Source organism: Coregonus lavaretus (genome assembly GCF_964263955.1).
Source record: "Coregonus lavaretus genome assembly, chromosome: 31".
NCBI classification, from domain to species: Eukaryota; Metazoa; Chordata; class Actinopteri; order Salmoniformes; family Salmonidae; genus Coregonus; species Coregonus lavaretus.
Genome location: NC_140018.1, coordinates 26433044 through 26456603, shown reverse-complemented (window position 1 = coordinate 26456603; position 23560 = coordinate 26433044). Strand labels below are relative to the sequence as shown.

The 23560-nt window shown below is 47.8% G+C and overlaps 1 protein-coding gene across 1 annotated transcript in view; it reads left to right on the top strand.

Moving 5' to 3' along the window:
- rev3l (REV3 like, DNA directed polymerase zeta catalytic subunit) overlaps positions 1 to 23560 on the top strand; it is a 59943-nt gene that overhangs the window by 5699 nt on the left and 30684 nt on the right. The window contains exons 2-3 of the mRNA XM_084149602.1: positions 22507 to 22696; positions 23067 to 23141. Coding sequence (XP_084005728.1) covers positions 22507 to 22696; positions 23067 to 23141 — 265 coding nt within the window. The remainder of the gene's footprint in view (positions 1 to 22506; positions 22697 to 23066; positions 23142 to 23560) is intronic.

Sequence of the window (23560 nt, the reverse complement as noted above, 5' to 3'; positions counted from 1 at the left end):
AGAGACACTGATGTTGTTCTTTCATGGTTTCAGTTGCTTTACAGCGCGCTCAATCTTTGCTAATTTAGGCCAAATGATAGTGCTTGGGCACAATGTGCAGTGGTAATCAGTAATTCATTGCATATGTAAGAGGCCAGCAGCAGCCAGCTCGAGCATCACTGGCTGGCTTGATTGAAGTTTCCATGCATGGTAAATACAGAGTCTCTCCCACACTGCTGGGAGTTGCAGTTTGCTGCAGTCTTTGAGCTCTGGCAGCATTGATCCTGCTTGATGTCTAGCTAGGCTAGATTTACTAGATCCACCAGGCCTTCTCACTGCCTCAATGCCTGGGCCTGGGAGAGGCAGCCAGGCACTGTTTTTGTTTTGCTCGGCTGTGTGTTGCGTGGCTGTGTGCATGCGTGTGTGTGCACATGTTTGTGTGTGTGTGCAGGGGCGGGGAAACCTGCATGACCAATTGACCTGAATGAGGGGTCAAGCAGCGAACAGCGGTGAGGGATAAAACAGGGGGGCTCCCTCCAACCCTCTCTCCTCCTGGCCCCTACCCTCCTTCCTCCCCCTTTACCTCTCACCAGGGGAACTCTAATGCCATCTAAAGGAATTCCTCCTGCAACCATTAACAAGATAATGGGGGATTCAAAGACTGGGCGGCTCATTAGTCAAAAGGTCATTGTCTCCTGAATTGCTACCTCCCTTTTCTATTTATTGGATTATTTAGCATTCTCAAGATGTAACCTAGGCCTGCGTTTCTTATTAGGCTACTTTAACATGGATACGGCTAGCTACTTATTTCTCATGTTTTGTAGCCTAATGGCTGGCTGTCTTTTGTGGGCTTAGTCCGTTTACCCTCAGCTGAATCTACTCCCTTCCATGCTCATTCCAATTTCGGCTAGTTTCGATGCCAAAAATAGCTGCCAGGGAGGAATGCATTGCTCTGTGAGAGAGGAGTTTGCTGTGAATGCAGAGAGCAGCATGAACCCTGGCCCCTGATAATCCTGAGGCTGTGATGTTATTGTCAAGACACTGGGGCCCCGGGTCTTTAAAAGCCCTTCCGTTGGGGGTTTCCAGTGAAGACACACACACACACACACACACACCCCTCTCTGCCTGCCTGTCCAGGTCTCATTAACCATTAACAAAGGCCTGTCGTTCCTTTGTTTGTGATGTATTCCTTCTCTTTGGGCCTTCCCTCCCTAGGACGTCAAGGTGGTCCAATCAGTGCCCCTCTCCCTCTCATGAGTAATGGGAGACAGTAATGGCACCTCGTCGTGTGTCTTTATGTGGGCGTGAAGAAGCGTCTCCATGCCATGCCGTGTCTCTGTCATAGGGGCCTCACATCAACCCAGGAATTCCAGGAGTGCTATCTGGTTTCAAAGGGTTCCGCAGGCACAATGATGGACTGCCGTGTTGAAAGCTTAGAAAACGAATATATCCCTCCTCCCTCCATGCAACGGGTATCAATCAAATGTAAATCAGTGAGGTTGTTTTTGTCCGTTGAATGCTTTAATACCACAGGTGGCCTCTGGAGGATTACAGTGCATTAAAGCTGAAGAATGGGCCACACCCCTTTCTCTGAGTGATGATGATGATCACCTACTGCTGCTGCTTTTAGCCTGTGGCTGAACGGTTAATGGGGGGGGGGGATCTATGTCTATATCACAATTAACTTTCAATCTATAACTGTACTGTAGCCTATGCCTTTACCGCATAGCTGAGTTAGCCTCTAACATGAAGTTGAACTGACGAGCTAAACCACTTCTATGCTCGCTTCGAGGCAAGCAACACTGAAGCATGCATGAGAGCACCAGCTGTTCCGGATGACTATGTGATCACGCTCTCCGTAGCCGATGTGAGTAAGACTTTTAAGCAGGTCAACATTCACAAGGCCGCAGGGCTGTAGACTGATGATTACCAGGACGTGTACTCCGAGCATGTGCTGACCAACTGGCAAGTGTCTTCACTGACATTTTCAACATGTCCCTGACTGAGTCTGTAATACCAACATGTTTCAAGCAGACCACCATAGTCCTATGCCCAAGGACACTAAGATAACCTGACTAAATGACTACCGACCCGTAGCACTGACATCTGTAGCCATGAAGTGCTTTGAAAGGCTGGTCATGGCTCACATCAACACCATTATCCCAGAAACCTTAGACCCACTCCAATTTGCATACCGCCCTAACAGATCCACAGATGATGCAATCTCTATTGCACTCCACACTGCCCTTTCCCACCTGGACAAGAGGAACATCCTACGTAAGAATGCTATTCATTGACTACAGCTCAGCATTCAACACCATAGTGCCCTCAAAGCTCATCACTAAGCTAAGGATCCTGGGACTAAACACCTCCCTCTGCAACTGGATCCTGGACTTCCTGACGTGCCGCCCCCAGGTGGTAAGGGTAGGTAACAACACATCTGCCACGCTGATCCTCAACACAGGGGCCCCTCAGGGGTGCGTGCTCAGTCCCCTCCTGTACTCCCTGTTCACCCATGACTGCATGGCCAGGCACGACTCCAACACCATCATTAAGTTTGCCGACGACACAACAGTGGTAGGCCTGATCACCGACAACGATGAGACAACCTATAGGGAGGAGATCAGAGACCTGGCCGTGTGGTGCCAGAATAACAACCTCTCCCTCAACGTGATCAAGACAAAGGAGATAATTGTGGACTACAGGGGGAAAAAAAGAGGACTGAGCACGCCCCCATTCTCATCGACGGGGCTGTAGTGGAACAGGTTGAGAGCTTCAAGTTCTTTGGTGTCCACATCACCAACACACTATCATGGTCCAAACCACACCAAGAGAGTCGTGAAGAGGGCACGACAAAGCCTATTCCCCCTCAGGAGACAGAAAAGATTTGGCATGGGTCCTCAGATCCTCAAAAAGTTATACAGCTGCACCATCGAGAGCATCCTGACTGGTTGCATCACCACCTGGTATGGCAACTGCTCGGCCTCCGACCGCAAGGCACTACAGAGGGTAGTGCGTATGGCCCAGTACATCACTGGGGCCAAGCTTCCTGCCATCCAGGACCTCTATACCAGGCGGTGTCAGAGGAAGGCCCTCAAAATTGTCAAAGACTCCAGCCACCCTAGTCATAGACTGTTCTCTCTGCTACCGCACGGCAAGCGGTACCGGAGCGCCAAGTCTAGGTCCAAAAGGCTTCTCAACAGCTTCTACCCCCAAGCCATAAGACTACTGAACAGCTAATCATGGCTACTCAGACTATTAGCACTGCCCCCCCCATCTTTTTACGCTGCTGCTACTCTGTTAATTATTTATGCATAGTCACTTTAACTCTACCCACATGTACATATTACCTAACTACCTCAACTAGCTGGTGCCCCCGCACATTGACTCTGCACCAGTACCCCCCTGTATATATAGCCTCCCTACTGTTATTTTATTTTACTTCTGCTCTTTTTTTTCTCAACACTTTTTTGTTGTTGTTGTTTTATTGTACTTTTTTATAAAAAAATTAATGCATTGTTGGTTAAGGACTGTAAGTAAGCATCTCACGGTAATGTCTACACCTGTTGTATTCGGCGCATGTGTCAAATTTTATTTTATTTTATTTGAATACCTTTATTCTGCACTGCCTGCAGCTGAACTGTTCTACCTTTTAGTCTGTACTGTAGCCAAGGCGATATACCTTTAGCCTTTACCCCATAGCTGAGCTATAGGCTACGTGCTTACTCTTAAAGGCGCCAGAATGCTTCAGTTCGGAGTGAGTGTGCAATTGTACTTTTTGTCCATTTTGAGACGCCGTAGCCAGTATAGACAGTATAGACTGGTTAAAGCCAGTATTAATTTGGACATTTTTGCCGAGGAGCGCAATTTTACATCTAACTAAGATGTTTGGTGCAGTATTTCTCAATGAAAAAAATGTTAATGAAAACGAGTCGTCTCTCGTTGAATGACAACAGACTTTATTGAAGAATCCCTACTGTTGACCAATCACTGACGAAGGGGCGTCGACTTTGGCTACTGACTTCGGCTTGCCTCGAAAGAATGTTGTGCCCAAACAGCCAAAAAAAACCGTACCGAAGTCCAAAACGAACAAAAACGCCACAAAATATATTCATAATTATGCACAAACTCTTCTGAACTGTTTCGGCTGGGAAGTATGCAGACACCTTAAGTCTTTAACCTGCAGCTGAACTGTTCTAGGCCTACCTTTTAGTCTGGCCTGTAGCTGAACTATGTGCCTTTGTCTTGTAGGAGGGGAGGTTTTTCCTGAGTGCTCTCTTTCCCTCGCTCTCTGCTTCTCTCTCTCTCCCTTACTCTCTCAGATCTCTCTCTCGGCTCCCTCTCCCCCCCCGCCCTCTGAGGTTTCTCTGTACAGTACACATATGCCCTTGCTGCAGCGCCCGGGCCTGGGTGATTGATGGCTTTAATAGCTCCCTCCGGTTCTACAGTGGCTATTTGAATGCGTCGCCACTGCCGAGGGCAGAAATGGGGTGCTGCAGCACTAGTCATTGTCACTGCCATCCTTTTCTGTCACCCAGGTTGAGTTAGGTGACACCCTGGTCTTTATACTCTAGTGCTGTACCCACCTAGCCCTCAGACTTTTCCTCAGACTGTCTTTTCTGCTCACTGAAACCTATCACAGCCTCACAGCAAAGCCTTTATTTCAGTTTGTCAATTGACTAATGGATTACAGGGGAAAATTACACTAAACTTTGCCAGGTGATTTATTTCAGCTGAATTAATTGCAGAATTTAGTGGTTCTGGGAAAAGGAGAAGGAAAGGTCTGCAGTGCCTGAGTGAGATGGAAACTTGGTGTGGTGGTCACATTTTATATTTTTAGCGGCAAAAAATAAAAGTGGAAGAATTGCAGGCCGTATATCTGTGTGATGGATGGTAGATTCATTAGCATGGGGGAATTGAATGTGACTACACAGCCAGTGACAGTCAGTCACTGCCTGGCCTGGCCTCTGGGCTGGCTCGCCTCAAGGTGGGCTCGGCTGAATCTGAGACTGTGCTGCAGACAGACGTGTGTGTGTGTGTGTGTGTGTGTGTGTGTGTAGGACTATAATGTGCTGTCTGTCTTGATTTGTGTTGGGTTTTCTAGTTGCGGTCTGCTCTCCCTCAGGCCTCTGGCCATGTCAAAGTCACTCCACCAGAGGGAGTCCAGGATCTCCCTGCCCCCCTGACCACTGGACGCTGCGTCACAAATCGCAGCCTGTTCCCTTTATAGTGCACTACTTTTTACCAGGGAACCTTTTTATAGGGTGCCATTTTGAATGCAGAAACCAGCCACCTCTCCTCTCTGGTACTGGCACCTGTTTGAGGATCTCCACCTTGCTAGGTGTCCTTTAAGTTAAAAGAAGCCGCTACAGCACTATGCCTTGATGGTTCAGCTAGCCAGCTCCGCGTGTGTTATCTCCAATCTTCTGACAGGCCACCGCTGGATGGCTAATTGTCTGAGTGAGCAGCTCTTTTCTGCACTGTTTGATTTGGCTGGGTCTAATCAATAGGAGGCATGCTGTGTTAATAACACACACAGAGGTGGAGGTGGCCAGCCGGGTCTACCGCTCGCTGCTGGTCAATACGTCTGCAGCCTGCTGGCTGCAAATCACACTGACTGACTGACTGAGCCACAGACAGACCTCCAGGCTGAGGGGAGGTTGAGGTAACAGACAGGCAGACTTTCAACCAGACAACAGACATATGGACAGACAGACAGACCAGCCAAGCTCTCTCTACCACATCCAGGACTATAGCAGACATAGGACTCTGTCCTTAAACACCTGCCCTAACCACATTATAGGCAGTACTAGGGTATGTGGGGATATCAGTGGGCTGTTGTTGCTCTCATCAGTAGGCCTTGTATCGGTATCCTGTCAGCTTTTACTGCTGCCTGCCAGTGAGGTAATGCGATTAGGCCTTGAGTGAAGCTGGACTGGATTACTTGCGTTGGTCGCTAGCGTTAGGCCAGGAAATGCCTCCTTTTTTGGTACTTTATGAAAGACGCCTGTGTTCTTCTCGTTTGATGTGGAGTGCTCAGTAACTGTGGGCTGTCTCCCTGCCTACGGTTGTGTTGGGATAGTAAGTGGATTTGTGTTCTTTGAATGCAGGGAGTCCCTAAAAAGCAGGTATTACCTGTGTGGTCCCACTCTGGTCCAGGGAGCCCAGTGTTGGCACGTGGAGTTGGGTCACTTTGGGTCGCTGCTGAGTGTTCCAACCCTTCCTCTTCTCCTGGCTCTTTGTCCCTACATTAGAGAACTGAGGGAGAGGGGCCCTGCTCGGGCCATTCAGGCTGTCTGTTCCCCAGACCACTCACTGTTGTTGGAAAACTGTAGTGTTTCAGGCAGATTAAGACCTTTATTTAAAATAATGAAATAATTTGGCAGAGAAAGAGCCTGGACTGGAACAAAGGAATGCTTTGAACCTGTTATGCTGTGCCTTCAATCTGGATGTTAATAAAACACACACGCATGGATTAAGTTCTCATCAGTAGGTCTTAGGGATCTGTCATTGGGGACGGAGGAGTAGGCCTACAGCTTTCTGTTTTAAAGCTGTAGCTACAACAGGAAAGCCCTGCTTTCTGAACACTCCATTCTACACTCCCCTCCTTATAAGGGCTTGCATATCAATTTGCTTCTGAAGACCAAACGGCATGTCTTGAGATACATTTTTATTTCCACAGTTCCACTGTACACAGTGTGTATGAAAGCAGGCTTATTAAAGGGGGATGGGGAATTCTAGCTGGCTCTAAAAATAGCCTGGCTTGTTTTTTAAATGCAACCAAGCTTGCTTCTTTCTGTTCTGTCAGTGCTGGAGGAGCACAGTGAGGGGGCTACATGAAACACTGAGATTCTGGGTCGACCAGAACATAGTCTTCTGCTGCTGCTGTATTCATTTTAGGAGAATTTCATGCCTGCCCTCTTATAAAAGACATCTGTTTTTTTTCTTGAAGGGAAATGTCTAAACCTGTTCCCCATATCCTCTTTGTTCTCCTAGCTACCTCATTTTCCCTCACAGCAATATTTCGGCTGCAATTTGGTTTCGGTGTGTGCTGCCTGTGTATGTGTTTGAGAGGGAGGAAGGGAGTCTCACTCGTCTAATGCACCAATCACGCCTCCCCTACGCTGTGCGATGTGTGGCACAGAGACATGCCATGAATATCAAATTTCGACATGCTGAAAAGGGGCACGCAGACCTGTTAAGGGAAGATGTCCTGTTGTCTGGTAGTGTTTTTACTTGATCAGGGCGTTTGGACACTGGCAGACAGACGCTGCTTTCCTGGAGCGTAAAACAACATCGGTGACTCCTCAGATTTGGATCTTGATGGCTGTTGTCGTAGTACTGTGCTGATTTGATCTCTCATCTACCTTTCTCTCTCGTTCTTTCTACTTCCTTTACTGCTTTCACTCATCTACCTTTCTCTCGCTGTCTCTCTCCCCCCTCTTTCTTTCTCCTCTCTCTTTCTCCTCTCTCTCTCTTTCGCCTCTCAATTCAATTTGCTTTATTGGCATGACGTAACAATGTACATATTGCCAAAGCTTACTTTGGATATTTACACTATTAACATAATTAAAATAATAATAATCAATGTTGTCAACGGGACAACAATAACCAAGGGTCAAAATAACCATTTAACAATAACAATATAGAGGACATGTGCAGGTTGGTTGGTCTGTCAGACACTGTCCCTCATCTTATGGCAGGCAGCAATGTAGTGCACTGACAACCCACAGCTCTCTGCGTCCTCCCCCAACAGGACGGGTAGCCTGTTCTCATCAGACAGGTCTTTGAAACCTTAAACTGGTTCAAATTTGGGGAATTGACACTAATTGTTTTATTTTTTACATTTTGTCAGGAAATGCAGCTCTGTCTTAGGTCCTGCTGTGGTGCAGTGGTTGCACAGCCTTTCCTCTACAGAGGGCCAGGTTTTCCTGTGTCTACCCTTCTCATGGCAAGGCTGTGCTCACTGAGCCTGTACTTTGTCAAGGTTTTTCTAAGGTTTTGATCAGTAACCATGGTCAAATAGTTAGCCACGGTGTACTGTCGATTTAGGGCCAGATAGCACTGCATTTTACTTTGTGTGTAGTTTTGTTTTGACTGTGTTGTAATTTATTCTGATTGATTGGATGTTCTGGTCCTGAGGCTTCAGTGTGTTAGTATAACAGGTTTGTGATCTCAGGACCAGGACCAGCTGGATGAGGGGACTCTTTTCTTTGCTCAGCTCTTGGCATTGCAGGGCTTGTTAATGATATGAGAGGGGGTCACTGTATTTGAGATGTTTTCTAAACTGAATTGCTCTTTTTTGAGTTTTTATTATTAGTGGATATTGGCCTAATTCTGCCCTGCATGCGTTGTTTGTAGTTTTCCTCTGGACAGTTTTCCTCTCTCGCTTTCTCCTCTCTCTCACTCACTTTCTCCTCGCTCTCTCCTCTCTCTTCTCTCTAACATTTGATAGAGATGGCTTCCGGCCATACTGATAGGAATCTACTGTAGGCTAGTACTGTGGCTATGTGCAACACTTGGTCTAGCTAGCACATTACGCTGGAGACACAATAGCTTTATTTGATTCCGTCTCTCACATTTTATTATCTCAAGGGAAGACATTTACATAATATATTATTTCATAGCAAAGTTCAATTAAGATTCAGACACCGTCGGTCTCCCTTTGTTCTGTTGACCGTCGTTAAACAAGGGTATCCATTTCTCATTTATTTTGAATTTCACAGTCACTCTCCAGTCCAGACTGCTTGGCAGTTTCTGACTAAATTAATATTTACATTCTCTAACACTAAATGTGACTGTCTTTAATTGCCTGGATTGGAATATTTGACTGCTTGTTAGTACAGAGCGTACAGTCTAATAGTGTGGAGCCTGTCTTCTGTCGCCTGTCTCCATGTAGGCTATTTGTTCTTGTGTAAAGTATGTTCATGTCAACCAGCAGCATGTGTGATCATACATACTGCATGATTGCGCGACCACATTGATGCTGTTAATTCCCTGACATGCTTGTGTGTGTGTGTGTGTGTGTGTGTGTGTGTTGTCAGGCTAGTCTACACACTGCTGTCATACTGGGAGCAGCAGACACAGAGAATTCCCCACCCGCTGGTCACAGTCTCTCTCTCTCTCTCTCTCTCTCTCTCTCTCTCTCTCTCTCTCTCTCTCTCTCTCTCTCTCTCTCTCTCTCTCTCTCTCTCTCTCTCTCTCTCTCTCTCTCTCTCTCTCTCTCTCTCTCTCTCTCTCTCTCTCTCTGTGTGTGTGTGCTCTCCCTCCTCTGTTCCTTTGTTCTCTACCTACTGTACACTCAGTTCCTGCAGATCCAATTTCTCTCTATTCCTAATTTCCCCCCCTTTTTTTCTCATTTTCCCACAGCTTCCAGTGTCAGAGGCGACCTGTCCCTACAGGTGTCATGTCATATTGTGTTCCTGTGTTCTGTTTAAGGGGGACCCCAGTCAGAATGTGACTAGGTCTGTGACGTGTGTGGGACTGACCCTGCCCTCCCTGGGCCCAGCCCTCCCTGTCCTCTACCCTCCCTGGGCCCAGCCCTCCCTGTCCTCTACCCTCCCTGGGCCCAGCCCTCCCTGTCCTCTAACCTCCCTGGGCCCAGCCCTCCCTGGCCTCTACCCTCCCTGGGCCCAGCCCTCCCTGTCCTCTACCCTCCCTGGGCCCAGCTCTCCCTGGCCTCTAACCTCCCTGGGCCCAGCCCTCCCTGGCCTCTAACCTCCCTGGGCCCAGCCCTCCCTGGCCTCTACCCTCCCTGGGCCCAGCTCTCCCTGGCCTCTAACCTCCCTGGGCCCAGCCCTCCCTGGCCTCTAACCTCCCTGGGCCCAGCCCTCCCTGGCCTCTACCCTCCCTGGGCCCAGCCCTCCCTGGCCTCTAACCTCCCTGGGCCCAGCCCTCCCTGGCCTCTACCCTCCCTGTTCTCTACCCTCCCTGACCCTGTCAAGTTCACCCTGAGCCACAGTCACATACCTGATCTCCAACACAGTGGCAAACATTAGTGAAGATGCAGGGAGAGAAGTCATTCCCTGACGCTGTTCATTCCCTGCCGTGCGTGCATGCACATGTACATGTGTGTGTTGTCAGGCTAGTCTACACACGGCTGTCAGACTGGGAGCCGCAGATATAGAGGATTCCTCACCCGCTGGTCACAGTCTGTGGCTCTCTTCTCTCGCTCTAACTGTCACTCTTTCACTCTCCCTTCCTCTCTTGTTCTCTCTTTCGCTTTCGCACTCGCGCTTCCTCGCTCGCTCTTCCACTCCTCTCTCACTCGCTTTCTCTTCCACTCTCCTCTCTCGCTCGCTCTCCCTTTTCTCTGTGCTCTCCCTCTCCCCTCACGCTCTCCTCTGTTCCTTTGTTCTCCTCTACCTACTGTACACTCAGTTCCTGCAGATCCAATTTCTCTCTTCCTAATTCCCCCCCCCCCCCTTTTTTCTCCTTTTCCCACATCTACTCCCTCTCTTCCAGTGTCAGAGGCGACCTGTCCCTGCAGGTGTCATGTCACATTGTGTTTCTGTGTCCTGTTTAGGGGGGGGGGGGACCCCAGTCAGAATGTGACTTGTTCAGTGATGCGTGTTGGACTGGAGCTGCCCTTCATGGCCTCTACCCTCCCTGACCCTGTCAAATTCATTGCCCTCTCACCCTGACACCCCTCCCTCATCACCCTGAGCCACAGTCACATACCTGAGCTCCAACACGGTGGCAAACATTAGTGAAGATGCAGAGAGAGAGAAGTCAGTGCTTTCTAATCCGACTGGACAGGTCCTTCGTATGTGTGACCTCTGCCTCAGTGTTGGCATAGTAGCATAATGCACTTCACAGCTCTCTCTCTCTCCACTCCTCTTCTTCCTCTCTTCCTCCTCCTCCTCCTCCTCTCCTGCTATGTAGAGACCTCCTCTAGTTGCCGTCATGTCTACAGTGGGTTCTGTCCTGCCCTCAGGCTGTGCTGTGCTCTGCTGCTCTGGTCTGTCCTCCTCTGATGCTCCTCATCATTAAGTAGAGCGCTCGGGTCTCTGGTCAAACAGACGTCGCTTTGTGTCTGGACTATGTGGGAATAAAGACGCCCTGGTGGCGGAGTTCTTCTGCTCAGCCTGCTAGTTATACTCTTCCTGCTCTCTACTGTAGCAAGAGGCAGGGAGGGGGGCCTCAGAGGGCCACTGGTATTAGTGGGCCACATATAAACATGGAGTAGGTGAGAGAGCAAAGGCCAAACCACAGAAACAAGATCCTGGTTCAGTCTGTTGGTCCTGGGACCATGGTTCTGTGGACTTGCGTGTGTCACTGTGATGGTCACCCACTGCAGTGGTAGTGGACTGGACTGGAGCCTCTCTCTGTCTCTCTCTCTTCCTCTTTCGCTCGCTACCGTTCTATCATTCTATCCCGCTGATAAAGACACTCCCCATGGAATGTTAGTCATTTGGCCTCCACCTCACCTCAGTTTTGTATCTTATGGCTCACTTGCTGCCATTTGCTTCTTGAGGTGGTTGGACATGCAGACTTTGATTGATTTAACATGTTTGTGTGAGCCTGTGGCGTGAGCACAGCGAGAGCTGGCAGGGCATCGATCGACAGGCTGCCGTCGCACGTAGTGCAGGTCTGGTAGAAACACACACCCTTCTAGCACACCTGATTAATGCGACTGGTTGAGACAGTTAGGTGTGCTGGGGTGAGGGTGATGCTCATTGAGAGGCCATCGACTTCCTCCCTTTTTTCCATTTGTCTATCTCACCACGTCTGACATTGTGCAGCTGTGCAGCGATGACTCACCCTGGATAAATAAGCATCCATACAGGCATGTTGCTACAGTAATGGTGGTCTTAGTGGTCCAGCTCATGGACTTAGTGCCCTGCTTTTTCCCAGTCATAGTATTTCCTTCCTGCTGTGTGACATCTCTGACTGTTTGTCCTTATATTCCTGTCCCCCCAGGCGGTTGTGGCGGTGTGTATCAAATCACATTTTATTGGTCACATACACATATTTAGAAGATGTTACTGCGGGTGTAGTGAAGTGTGTGTGTGTGTGTGTGTGTGTAAGTGTTTCCTCTAGAAAAATGTGTAGCAGTGGGGGAAAAGGTCACAGCAGGGGAGGTTCAAGGGGTCCCCCCCGTAGAGTTTGTATGTACAAGGACTGAGAAGCTCAGTTCTGGTGACTTTTTAAAAGGACATACTCCAAAATGAATGAAAATACAATTATGCTGACACCATCTAAGATATAATGTCCACCTCCAGAAATGAGCCCAATAACATATTAGAAAATGATTTGATAAAATAATTTTAACATATTGGACCATGCATACAGCTAGTGATGGGGTGAAAAAATGTATACAGCTACATATCGCGATATTATTTTGTCCTATATATCGTATCGTTTTGACTATCGCAATATTATTTTTGCGCTAGTTGGCTGTACCTGCACCAAAACGCCAGTATTTTCCCTTCATTTATTTATTTAACCTTTATTTAACTAGGCAAGTCAGTTAAGAACATATTCTTATTTACAATGACGGCCTACCCAGACCAAACCCGGATGATGCTGGGACAATTGTGCGCCGCCCTATGGGACTCCCAATCACGGCCGAGTTGTGATACATCCTGGAATCGAACCAGGGTCTGTAGTGACGCCTCTAGCACTGAGATGCAGTGTCTTAGACTGCTGCGCTACTCGGGAGCTTGTTCTCCATCTTCTTTTTAAATAGGGAGCTAATTTGTTTTCAGCACTTTTATTTCCATGACTGATCAAAATGTCCATGTTTTTTCTCCATGTTTTCTCATGGCACTCTCTTGTCCCTCTGCAACAGACATATGGTGAGCAATATGTTTGGAACATCGAATCGCAATAAAGTCACAGTATCTAATCGCAATACATATAGAATCGTAAGAATTGCAATACATATCGTATCGGCACCAAAGTATCATGATAATATCGTATCGTGAGGTCCCTGGCAATTCCCAGCCCTACATATAGCCCATCCATATTATCAGGTATGCTATAAGCAATAAGCTGATGCAGCATAGTGGCTATAAATAAATAGGCAACTCCATTTCAACTATATCTGCATTTACCCTATTGGGCTAATCATTAGCTAGATCCCGAATGTGATCTTTTAACTAGTTAGCGTCATATTGATGAATTATATGTTCCAAAGAAATTGCATAAACACAGTGAGTATAATGTAGGTATCTGTTAGGGTAACTTGGAGTATTCCACCACCCTGCCTGTACTTCTCACAGAACCACTTAATGTCACCATGATCTCCCTCTTTTTAACAAAGGCCATTAAAACGATTGTTTTTCCCATGGTTGCATTAAGCTTTGTTGTGTGTTGATTGCTTGTTAGAATGCATGTTTCCCTCCCAATGGCACTCGTAACTGGAATACGCCTGTAGAGGAATAGCCTATTTCTCTCGCATAGAACACACAACAACAACAACAACAACAAGACTAGGTAAATAGATGAACTATTCTACTATGGAGTTATTTGGTTTTTCTATTCATTGTTTGCAGAGGAAAAGTCAATGTGGACTGTTCACTGTTCTAGGATCTTCAAAATATTATTTCATGTTCCATATTTCTTTCCATTGGCGGCAATGATTTTGCCGTGGTGCTACTCCACAGCTAAATGACTGCAGCGGAAACACTGCGTGTGTGTGTGTGCCCCTGCTTTGACACAGCAGAGGGCATGGAGGCACGCCCGTGCTGTTAATCAGCTGTACCGGGATCATTAGTACCGCCACTGGATGAATGAACTGGGGCCTGTTATCGCCACTTGTATCCCACACCGGAGATGGATGGTAGCGGAGGGGGGCCCCTGCTCCCTGCCCAGCCACCTACACCTTCCACTAGGATGGATTCAAACAACATAGGCCTATACCCATGAGGTCTGGAGAAGAATGTGCTGTTGTGACACTCCTTAGTCAGAAAGACAAAATAAAAAAAGCTGTGTAGTGTGTGTGTGTGTGTGAAGGGTTGGCGTGAGGCTAGGTGGTTGGCCATCTGTTGAGACTCCTGACTGTTCAAATATCTGGCACTGGTTGGCAGGGCGGTCTGATCTGGTCTGTTTGTTCGTTACCACACAGAAGTGCCAGGGATGTCTTTACTGAACCCAGCAGGAGACCGCTTGGCCCAGTCTGGAGCTTCACAAAGACTGAGGTGTTTCATGTCTACGGGCTGTCTGGGAATGATGTAGGAATTCCCTTGCAGAGATTTCATAGACTTTTGGGCCTTTGTCTGTCTGCCTCAGGATTGGACTAGGTTAGGGCTGTCTGGGGGTACAGTACATGGGTAAGGAACGACTGGGAGTGCTGTATGAAATCCCTTGCTGAGAGCTGGAAATTGACATACAGTGACTTGTTTGCTCCACTCTGTGCTCAGGAGTCAGGCAGTCTGCCAGGACAGGCCTTGGCTGTGGAGAGGGAGACGGTAAACACAGCACAGTCACAGGGAGGATTCTGCTGTCTGCTACAGGTTTGGCCCGGGGACCACCACAGTCTCTCCCCCAGCATGAAGTCATCTCAGCCAGGGAGGCTTCTGGCTCCTAGCTATGACACAATGGAACCTGTGACACACTGGGAGTGAAGGGAAGGAAAGCAGTTCAGGGCAATCAGCCTCTCATGATTTATATTGGAGGCCTGGAGACACAGCTGAAGACACTGGCCTGTGTTCAGAATCAGATCTGGATACAGTCAGTGGGGAATACGCCTGGTTAAATCACTGTATAGGAGCTGTTCAGTGTTCACGAATGGAAGATGAGGCATTACAGAACAGAGTGGTCAGTGAGTGAACAGGCGTTCCTGGACTTGCTGGTTTTACCACTGTATAATTTCAGACAGGACTGGAGAGGTTTCTGTGTCCGACTCAGATCTGGAGACATGGCCAACTATGGAAAACAAAGAACAAGGAAGAGTGCAGAGCAGGAAGCAGCAGCAGTGTACTACTCAGAGTGAGGTGCCCATAAAGAAACAGGCCTCCTCTCACGCCTTTGTTTTGTTTTAGAGCGACAGAAAATAAACAATTTGCATAAGCACTTTGAAAGATGGATGAAATAAAAGAGATGCTGTGTGCATTAGCGCTGTGCCTAAATTGCAGTGTTGGTGGTGGGTGTGTGTGTGATGGTGTATGGGGAGGAGGGGTGGCAGAGGGAGGGTATCCGAACAGAGGGTGGTTAATGAGCAGCACCCTACCACACACACCCCTAACACACACACACACACACACACACACACACACACACAAACACAGTACAGGGTATACAGTGGTCTATGACTGGAGCACAGGGCCAGATAGGGCTGTAAATAGATCAACATAATCTTCTCCCTGCTCAGCAGCCCCTGTCTGTGTCCTCTCCACCTCTGCTCCGCTCATCAGCAGACTCGCTCCTCGCAGCCAGGCAAGGCCAAAAATAGCAGCACCCCACCTCGACGTCTGTGCCTCTCCTCCTCCTCCCTGAGTGTCTCACTCGCTCTCTCTCTCTCTCTCTCACACACACACACACACAACACAGTGCGATCAGAGTCTCTCCACAGCATGGCAAACACACTGTTTACTCCTCCTGCATGCCACCAAACACCACTTCATAAATTGCTGTCCTGGCAGCATTTCAATAGTCTCACCCAGGACTAGCAAGAAGTAGTGTCTGCTAGAAGACAGAGCACTTTACACTATGCTGCCCAGTTATACTGAACAAAAATATAAACGCAACATGTAAGGTGTTGGTCCCATGTTTCATGAACTGAAATAAAAGATCCCAGAAATGTTCCATACGCACTAAAAGCTTTCCCTCATATTTAGTGCACAAATTTGTTTATATCCCTGTTAGTGAGCATTTCTCCTTAGCCAAGATAGTCCATCCACCTGACAGGTGTGGCATATCAAGAAGCTAATTAAACAGCATGATCATTACACAGGTGCACCTTGTGCTGGGGACAATAAAAGGCCACTCTAAAATGTGCAGTTTTGTCACATAACACAATGCCACAGTTTTGAGGGAGCGTGCAAATGGCATGCTGACTGCAGGAATGTCCACCAGAGCTGTTGCCAGAGAATGTAATGTTAATTTCTCTATCATAAGCCGCCTCCAACATCGTTTTAGAGAATTTGGTAGTCTGTCCAACCTGCCTCACAACCGCAGACCACGTGTATGGCGTTGTGTGGGCGAGTGGTTTGCTGATTTCAACATTGTGGACAGAGTGCCCCATAGTGGCGGTGGGGTTATGGTATGGGCAGGCATAAGCTATGGACAACAAACTGAATTTAATTTTATCCATGGCAATTTGAACGCACAGAGATACCGTGACGAGATCCAGAGGCCCATTGTCGTGCGGTGGGACAGCATTCCACAGACCACAATCAACAGCCTGATCAACTTTATGCGTAGTGCTGCATGAGACAAATGGTGGTCACACCAGATACTGACTGGTTTTCCGATCCACGGCCCTACCTTTTTTCTTTATTTTTTTTAAAGGTATATGTGACCAACGAATGCATATCTGTATTCCCAGTCATGTAAAATCCATAGATTAGGGCCTAATGAATGTATTTAAATTGAATGATTTCCTTATGAATTGTGACTTAGAGAGATGTGATTTAAAGTAGTCATTCATCTCTTTTCTTACCCCTCCTCCCTTCACCTCCTCTCAAACGAGGCTTTTCCTCTGTGTCGTGGTGCAGGATGGCGTCTGTAGTGAACCCGCAGAACTGAACCATCACGTGAGATTCGACACACACACACACACACACACACACCCTCCCTCTCCCATGGGTAATGCTATATGCACGATGTAGACTAGAGACAGGCACAGCACATTGATATTCCCTCAACATATTCCCATGTATTACCCTGAGAAGTCTACTGTAAAACAAGAGACATCCCCCCCCCCCCAACGTTTACTGTAAAATGTTTAGAATGGCCCGCATTTTTAACTCATTAGAAGGATGGCAGAAGGAAGGTACAGTTGAAGTCGGAAGTTTACATACACTTAGGTTGGAGTCATTAAAACTAGTTTTTCAACCACTCCACAAATGTCTTGTTAACAAACTATAGTTTTGGCAAGTTGGTTAGGACATCTACTTTGTGCATGACACAAGTCATTTTTCCAACAATTGTTTGCAGACAGATTATTTCACTTATAATTCACTGTATCACAATTCCAGTGGGTCAGAAGTTTACATATACTAAGTTGACTATGCCTTTTAAACAGCTTGGAGAAATGTCCTCTGGTCTGATGAAACAAAAATAGAACTGTTTGGCCATAATGACCATCGTTATGTTTGGAGGAAAAAGGGGGTTCTTGAAAGCCGAAGAACACCATCCCATCCGTGAAGCACGGGGTTGGCAGCATCATGCTGTGGGGGTGCTTTGCTGCAGGAGGGACTGGTGCACTTCACAAAATAGATGGCATCATGAGGAAGGAAAATTATGTGGATATATTGAAGCAACATCTCAAGACATCAGTCAGGAAGTTAAAGCTTGGTCGCAAATGGGTTTTCCAAATGGACAATGACCCCCAAGCATACTTCCAAAGTTGTGGCAAAATGGCTTAAGGACAACAAAGTCAAGGTATTGGAGTGGCCATCACAAAGCCCTGACCTCAATCCTATAGAAAATGTGTGGGCAGAACTGAAAAAGCATGTGCGAGCAAGGAGGCCTACAAACCTGACTCAGTTACACCAGCTCTGTCAGGAGGAATGGGCCAAATTTCACCCAACTTATTGTGGGAAGCTTGTGGAAGGCTACCCAAAACATTTGACCCAAGTTAAACAATTTAAAGGCAATGCTACCAATTACAAATTGAGTGTATGTAAACTTCTGACCCACTGGGAATGTGATGAAAGAAATAAAAGCTGAAATAAATCATTCTCTCTACTATTATTCTGACATTTCACATTCTTAAAATAAAGTGGTGATCCTAACTGACCTAAGACAGGGAACTTTTACTAGGATTAAATGTCAGGAATTGTGAAAAACTGAGTTTAAATGTATTTGGCTAAGGTGTATGTAAACTTCCAACTTCAACTGTAAATGATGGTGCAGATCTTGCTAAGCAAGCAGAAGCTTTATTGATCGACAGTATCTTCATGCGGCACCCATTAGTTTGTTCCTGCCGTCCATCCCTTCTCTCATACCATACAGGGCTATGGGCAGATGTCTGTTCAGTCAGGCCACTGGTGGGTTGGGCTATGATGTTCTCTCTTTTCTGCAGGTGCTCTGGCAGGGATAGAGGGGAACTGGGACTCTGTGAAGCAGCATGATGGGTAGGGGCTTAGATTTGATGATGCCAGGTGCATCCCTCCCTCAGCTCAGCCATCCCTGGTCGTTCTTACTCTCTCTTTCGCTCTCTTTCTTACTGTTTCGCTCTTTCTTTCGCTCTCCCTCTCTCGTTCTTACTCTCCTCTCTCTCTTTCTTTCTCTGTCTCTCTCGCTCTCCCCCCCCACCCTATCCTCTCTTCTGTTGCTCCCTGCCCCCACCCTCTTCTCTCTTCTGTCACTGCCCTGCCCCCAGTGCCCTGGCATTGAGACAGACAATACAGGAGGCTCTCTACAGATGTTGAGATACCAGTGTTAGGTTTCCATTAACCTTTCATCTCCCCGCTATCCTCCCTACAGTGTTAGGGATTGGGTTCATGACCAGGCAGATATTATGTCCTCAACATGGGTTCAGGCTGTGTTAATGAGCCTCTCTTCCACTTTGCTCAGTTCTGTTCTCTCAACTCATTAGAAAATGTTGGCCTTATTCTCTGTTACTGTAAGACACAGTTGGTATTTTGTCCATAATCCACAGTCCCAATCCCTAACCAAGTTTTGTCCATGTTCTTTATTACTCCAGTTAGTGCATGCTGGCCCAGAGGCAAAAGCAGAGGGGATGTTTCCCCCCTACAGACACCCATCTAAGAGGGACTTGCCCTCCCCCTGCACCCCTCGCTCCCTCCCTGATTCCCCCTCACTCCGAAACTACATTCATCTGTGGGTTGTGCCTCAGGGCCCACATTCTACAGAGAGGGGTTCTATACAGCTCCACACTCTCTTGTTCTGCGTGACCCAGAGCTTCCTGTGATCAATCAGGTCCAGTCCAGGGAGAGCATGAATGGGTATTCATCAAGATGGAGGGTCTGAGTGGCTGGCTGCACACACACATGCATGCAAACTTTCACCTTATTAGGAGCGCTGCTGCTGCTGCTCCATGCAGTGAGAGGGACTCCTTTAGACTGCCGTCTGGCTGGAGTGATCCACATGTCTGTCTGTCTGTGCCTCCGCAGACAGCAGTAGTGTACAGTAGCAGCTAGCAGGCAGGCAGCACTCTGACTGTAACTCTACAGTACTGACAGACTAGAGCTGCTGCTGTAATGCTGAGTCATTCAGACCCGCTGCCTGCTGCAGATCTGGAGGAAGAGGAGACAGGGAGGGATGGGTAGAGAGAGGAGGAGAGATAGGGATGTGTGGAGAGGTAGGTAGGGAGGAGTTTGGCAGAGTGGATCATCATCTCTGCCTCCATGTTCCTTCCTGTAGATGGTCCAATAGAGATAGATCGAGGACTCTAGTGCCCTGTTTTAGCATGGACAGCGTCATTGAGGACATTCACCATTTTGAAGTAGTCAACTAGGTGTGACTTCCTATGGGTTAAGGAAGGATCACATAATTCCATCCAGGTCATCAGGAGGGATCAGCCAATTAATTATACTTGTGAGCAAACATACCAGAACTGCAGGTGGCAGTAAATCGCCAACCTGGGCTTTATTTCTGTTCAAACAATGCACTCCTGGTGGCAGTATGCACTCTTTCAGTTTGTTTACCAACTCATAAAAAAAGTAGTAGTAGAAGAAAATGGACTACTTCAAAATGGAGATGTCCTCAATGGTGCTGACCATGCGCTCGCAGACGCCATAATGGGACGGATACAATGTTGCGTCCTCTATCTAACTCTATCTAACCCTTCTCCTGGTTTGGTCCTCCCTCTCATTCACAAATCAAGGAGCCATGCTCGGTCGGGTGGGCGGTCAGGAGCTGACGGGTGGCTGGGGACTACTCTCTACTCAGACAGGGAGGGAGGGAGGGAGGGAGCTGACGGGTGGCTGGGGACTACTCTCTACTCAGACAGGAAGAGAGAGAGAGAGAGAGAGAGAACAGCCCTAGGGCCTAGACCTCAGTCAGTCACAACTCCCTCTTTCATTTCCTCTCACTCGCTCTCACTCTGTCTCTCTCTCTCTTCCCCTGTCTCTCTCTCTCTTCCCCTCTCTCTCTCTCTCTCTTCCTCTCTCTCTCTCTCGTTCTCTCTCTCTCTTCCTCTCTCTTTCTGTCTATTCCGATCTCTCCGTCTCTTCCTCTCTCCTTACTCTCTCTTTCTCTCACTATTTCTTACTCACTCGCTCTCCCTCTCGCTCACTCTCTCGCTCACTCTCTCTCTCTCTCTTTCTCTCTCTCCCTCTTTCCTCTCTCGCTCCGCACCAGCCAGCTGGATGGAAAGAATCACTTGTTTATATTTCCCCGCTGTCTGTCAGGGGATTGTACTGCTTGCCGGCTTCCGTTACCTAGCAACTGCAGTAGCAGCTTCACCAATGGCGTTGGCTGTGTGTGTCTCGACTGTGTTAGCTAGCAAGGCACATACATCCCTATGAGAGCTCTCTCTCTCTGCCTGCCAGGGTGGCGTCCTTTGTGCTGCATTGTGTGGCTATCTGGCTCTCTGGGTAGTGTCAGTCACATGAGTGGGTCATCTCCTCACAACACACACACACACACACGTTCCCAACTTTACCTAGCCTACCTCACAGCTCCTTTTGTCTGCCCTCTCCTCCCCCGACTGGCTCCATGCCAGTCTACCTGTCAGTCTGTCTGTCCTTAGAGAAGACACACTCTCTGCCTAGTGCACTTTTCCTGCCTTGACTGTCTGTTTCTCTGTGGTGGTGAAAGGATTGGATGTCAGATGGGGCCGTTCTATGTAGACGTGAAGGGTTATTTATCGGTCTGGTCTACTAGGTTTGTGTTGATGCCTGTGTGTTGAAAGCAATTCACATGCCGCGTTGTTTGCCACTGTTGTCTATAAGAGGTTTCCCTAGAGAGCTGCTTTCTCTTGGTTGGCGCTGTCTGTTTGCCCTCACCAACCTCACGATGACATTGGTAGTTGTGGTGTCCAACACTGTCAGTTTCTCTGTATATTTGCACCACTTCCTGTTTCACCCCCTGCATGGTTGCAGAGATATCTAGATGTTGTTTTTGTGTAGGCTGTTTTCTCTACAGTAATACTCCATGCCATCGGTCCAGATTCAACAATTGGGCCCAGGAAACTGCGGAATGCAGCAGCATTGCACTGCACAGCATCTGTCACGCCACGGGCAGGGCCAGGCTGGGGAGACTACAGTGCCAAAGCCCCAAAAAAAGTCCATTACCAAAAACACCCCTGCCCACCGCCCTTCCTCAATTCCCCTACAAATGGTGATAATGAGGGCATGTGCGCATGCGTGGGTGCCTAGCAGACAGATGGGGCTGACGTGTGGGATGGTAACTCTATACTGCCTCCTCCTTCTGTCAGTCCTACTGTCTCATCTGGTCTGCATGGTCCCTAGTCCCTTCCCACAGCCACATGGCTCCTATTCTTAAAATAGAGTAGGATAGTATCATATTACATATTTGATATTAGGTGTGGAATACTAGTCTCTTGCAGTGCACTTCCTCCCTTAGCTAGCCTGGTGACGAGGTTAGGCCTGCAATAGGACCGTCAGTCAGCCAGTGAGATCTAGCTGGCTTGGCTTCCTTTTGGTGCTTTTAGTTTTTTATATATATTTTTTTACACTACACGACTTCATGATGACCTCATTCCACATCAGTCTGTCCCCCCCGCTCCCTCCCTCATGGAGACAGTCCCCCGTCTGCTATCCTGTTGGTTATTTAGCTAATGGCCTGCTTTACATTTTGGTGGCGTGCACTCATGATTCAAGGCTCCTTTACAGACCTTTGTTGTTTTCATCAGTCTGTCTGAGCTGGGCTGGATGGCGGCGTTTGTCTTCCAGTGGTTGGAAAGTGTGTACAAGCTGTTTTATTGGACTCCCTCCTCCCTTTCTCCCCTCAGTAGAGAGGCCAATCTATCTCCATTGTGTGCATGTCTAGTTTTAATAGTATCTTAGTCAAATCAGTCATGTCACTGGCAGACTGCATTACCGGCTGTAAATATGTTGTTTAAAGTGAGCATGCTTTGCTTTTTGGTAAATTAACTATAAGAGTCTGGCTACTACTTGAATTAGTTTTATATCACTGTATAATGCGGAGTGGCTTTGTGTTTTGACTCTGTGCCAGTTTTAAATGTGTTACTATGGGTTGAGGTAACCAACTTTGAGTTTGACACAGCAGCTCTGCCACATGAACACAAACCCTCTGTCTAAAGGACAAGGCGGACCAACACGAACGTCGGCCGTGCACAGCGGGTGGCCATCCTATCGCCTCTGACCACAGAATATTGTTTGTTAATTTCCGGATGATTCTACATGGTGAATAAAGGATTAGCCTACCACTGTCTCAACCAGACTCTCTCTCTCTATCCTCTCTCAGGTCAGAAGACCTGTCTCCACCTCCATGGCATCTTCCCCTACCTCTATGTGCCCTACGATGGCTACGGGCAACAGGCAGAGCGCTACCTGCGTCAGGTGGCCTTCAGCATCGACAGGGCACTTAACGTGTCCATGGGAAATCCCTCCTCCAACACACAGCACGTCTTCAAGGTGGCACTGGTCTCCGGCATGTAAGTCCCGCTCTTTTAGATAGATCACTGTTCCTTAGTAGGGTCACTCATTACAATGCAGAGGCTCTTTCTCTATTTGTTTTCCCTCACATCCTATTTTCTCACCTCCTTCTCAAACCTCATTGGAGGAGATGACCCAAGGTTCCTCCCCTAGGGCATTCTCCCCCTATGGGTTTTGAGTAGGAGGCGAGGAGAGAAGACACGAGGAATCAAGAAAAGACAAATTGAGAAAGGGACAGAGTCTGAAGGATCACATGTTCATGTTAGAAGGTGAATGGTAGGTGAAGTCTGTACCTAGTATTGTGTTGTTTTTCTGATGGTGTTCTCTCTCTCTCTCTTCCCCCCCCCCCCCCCACCCCCCACTCCACAGGCCTTTTTATGGATACCATGCCAAGGAGAGGAAGTTTATGAAGATCTATCTGTACAATCCTCAGATGGTCAAAAGGTGTGGAGGGTGTTCTACTGTTTTTGCCTTAGCTTGCATTTCTCACCGGTCTGTGTGTTTTGGTTTGAGCTGTAATAGCCTATATCTTAACATTCACCCTGTGTTTCTGTTGTTAGAGAGGGGTATGCTCTCTGTCTGTAGGCTAGACTGTGTGCACATGACTATGATGCTCATTCTGCTGATATTGATCGACCTGCTTATGTAGTACAGTGCTCTCGCGGTGTGTGTGTTTTAGATAGATTGTGTGTGCGTGTGCGTTGAGACGGAGAGACAGAACGACTGTGTGTGTGAGACAAAGCGAGTACGTGTCTGTTTTGTGTAAGTGTGTGTGTGTGTGGCTGTTATTTAGCTGCTGAAGCCATCAGTCACTGTGAGTGGAGTCGTGCTGCTGCACTGATACTGAGAGAAGGGACAGAGGA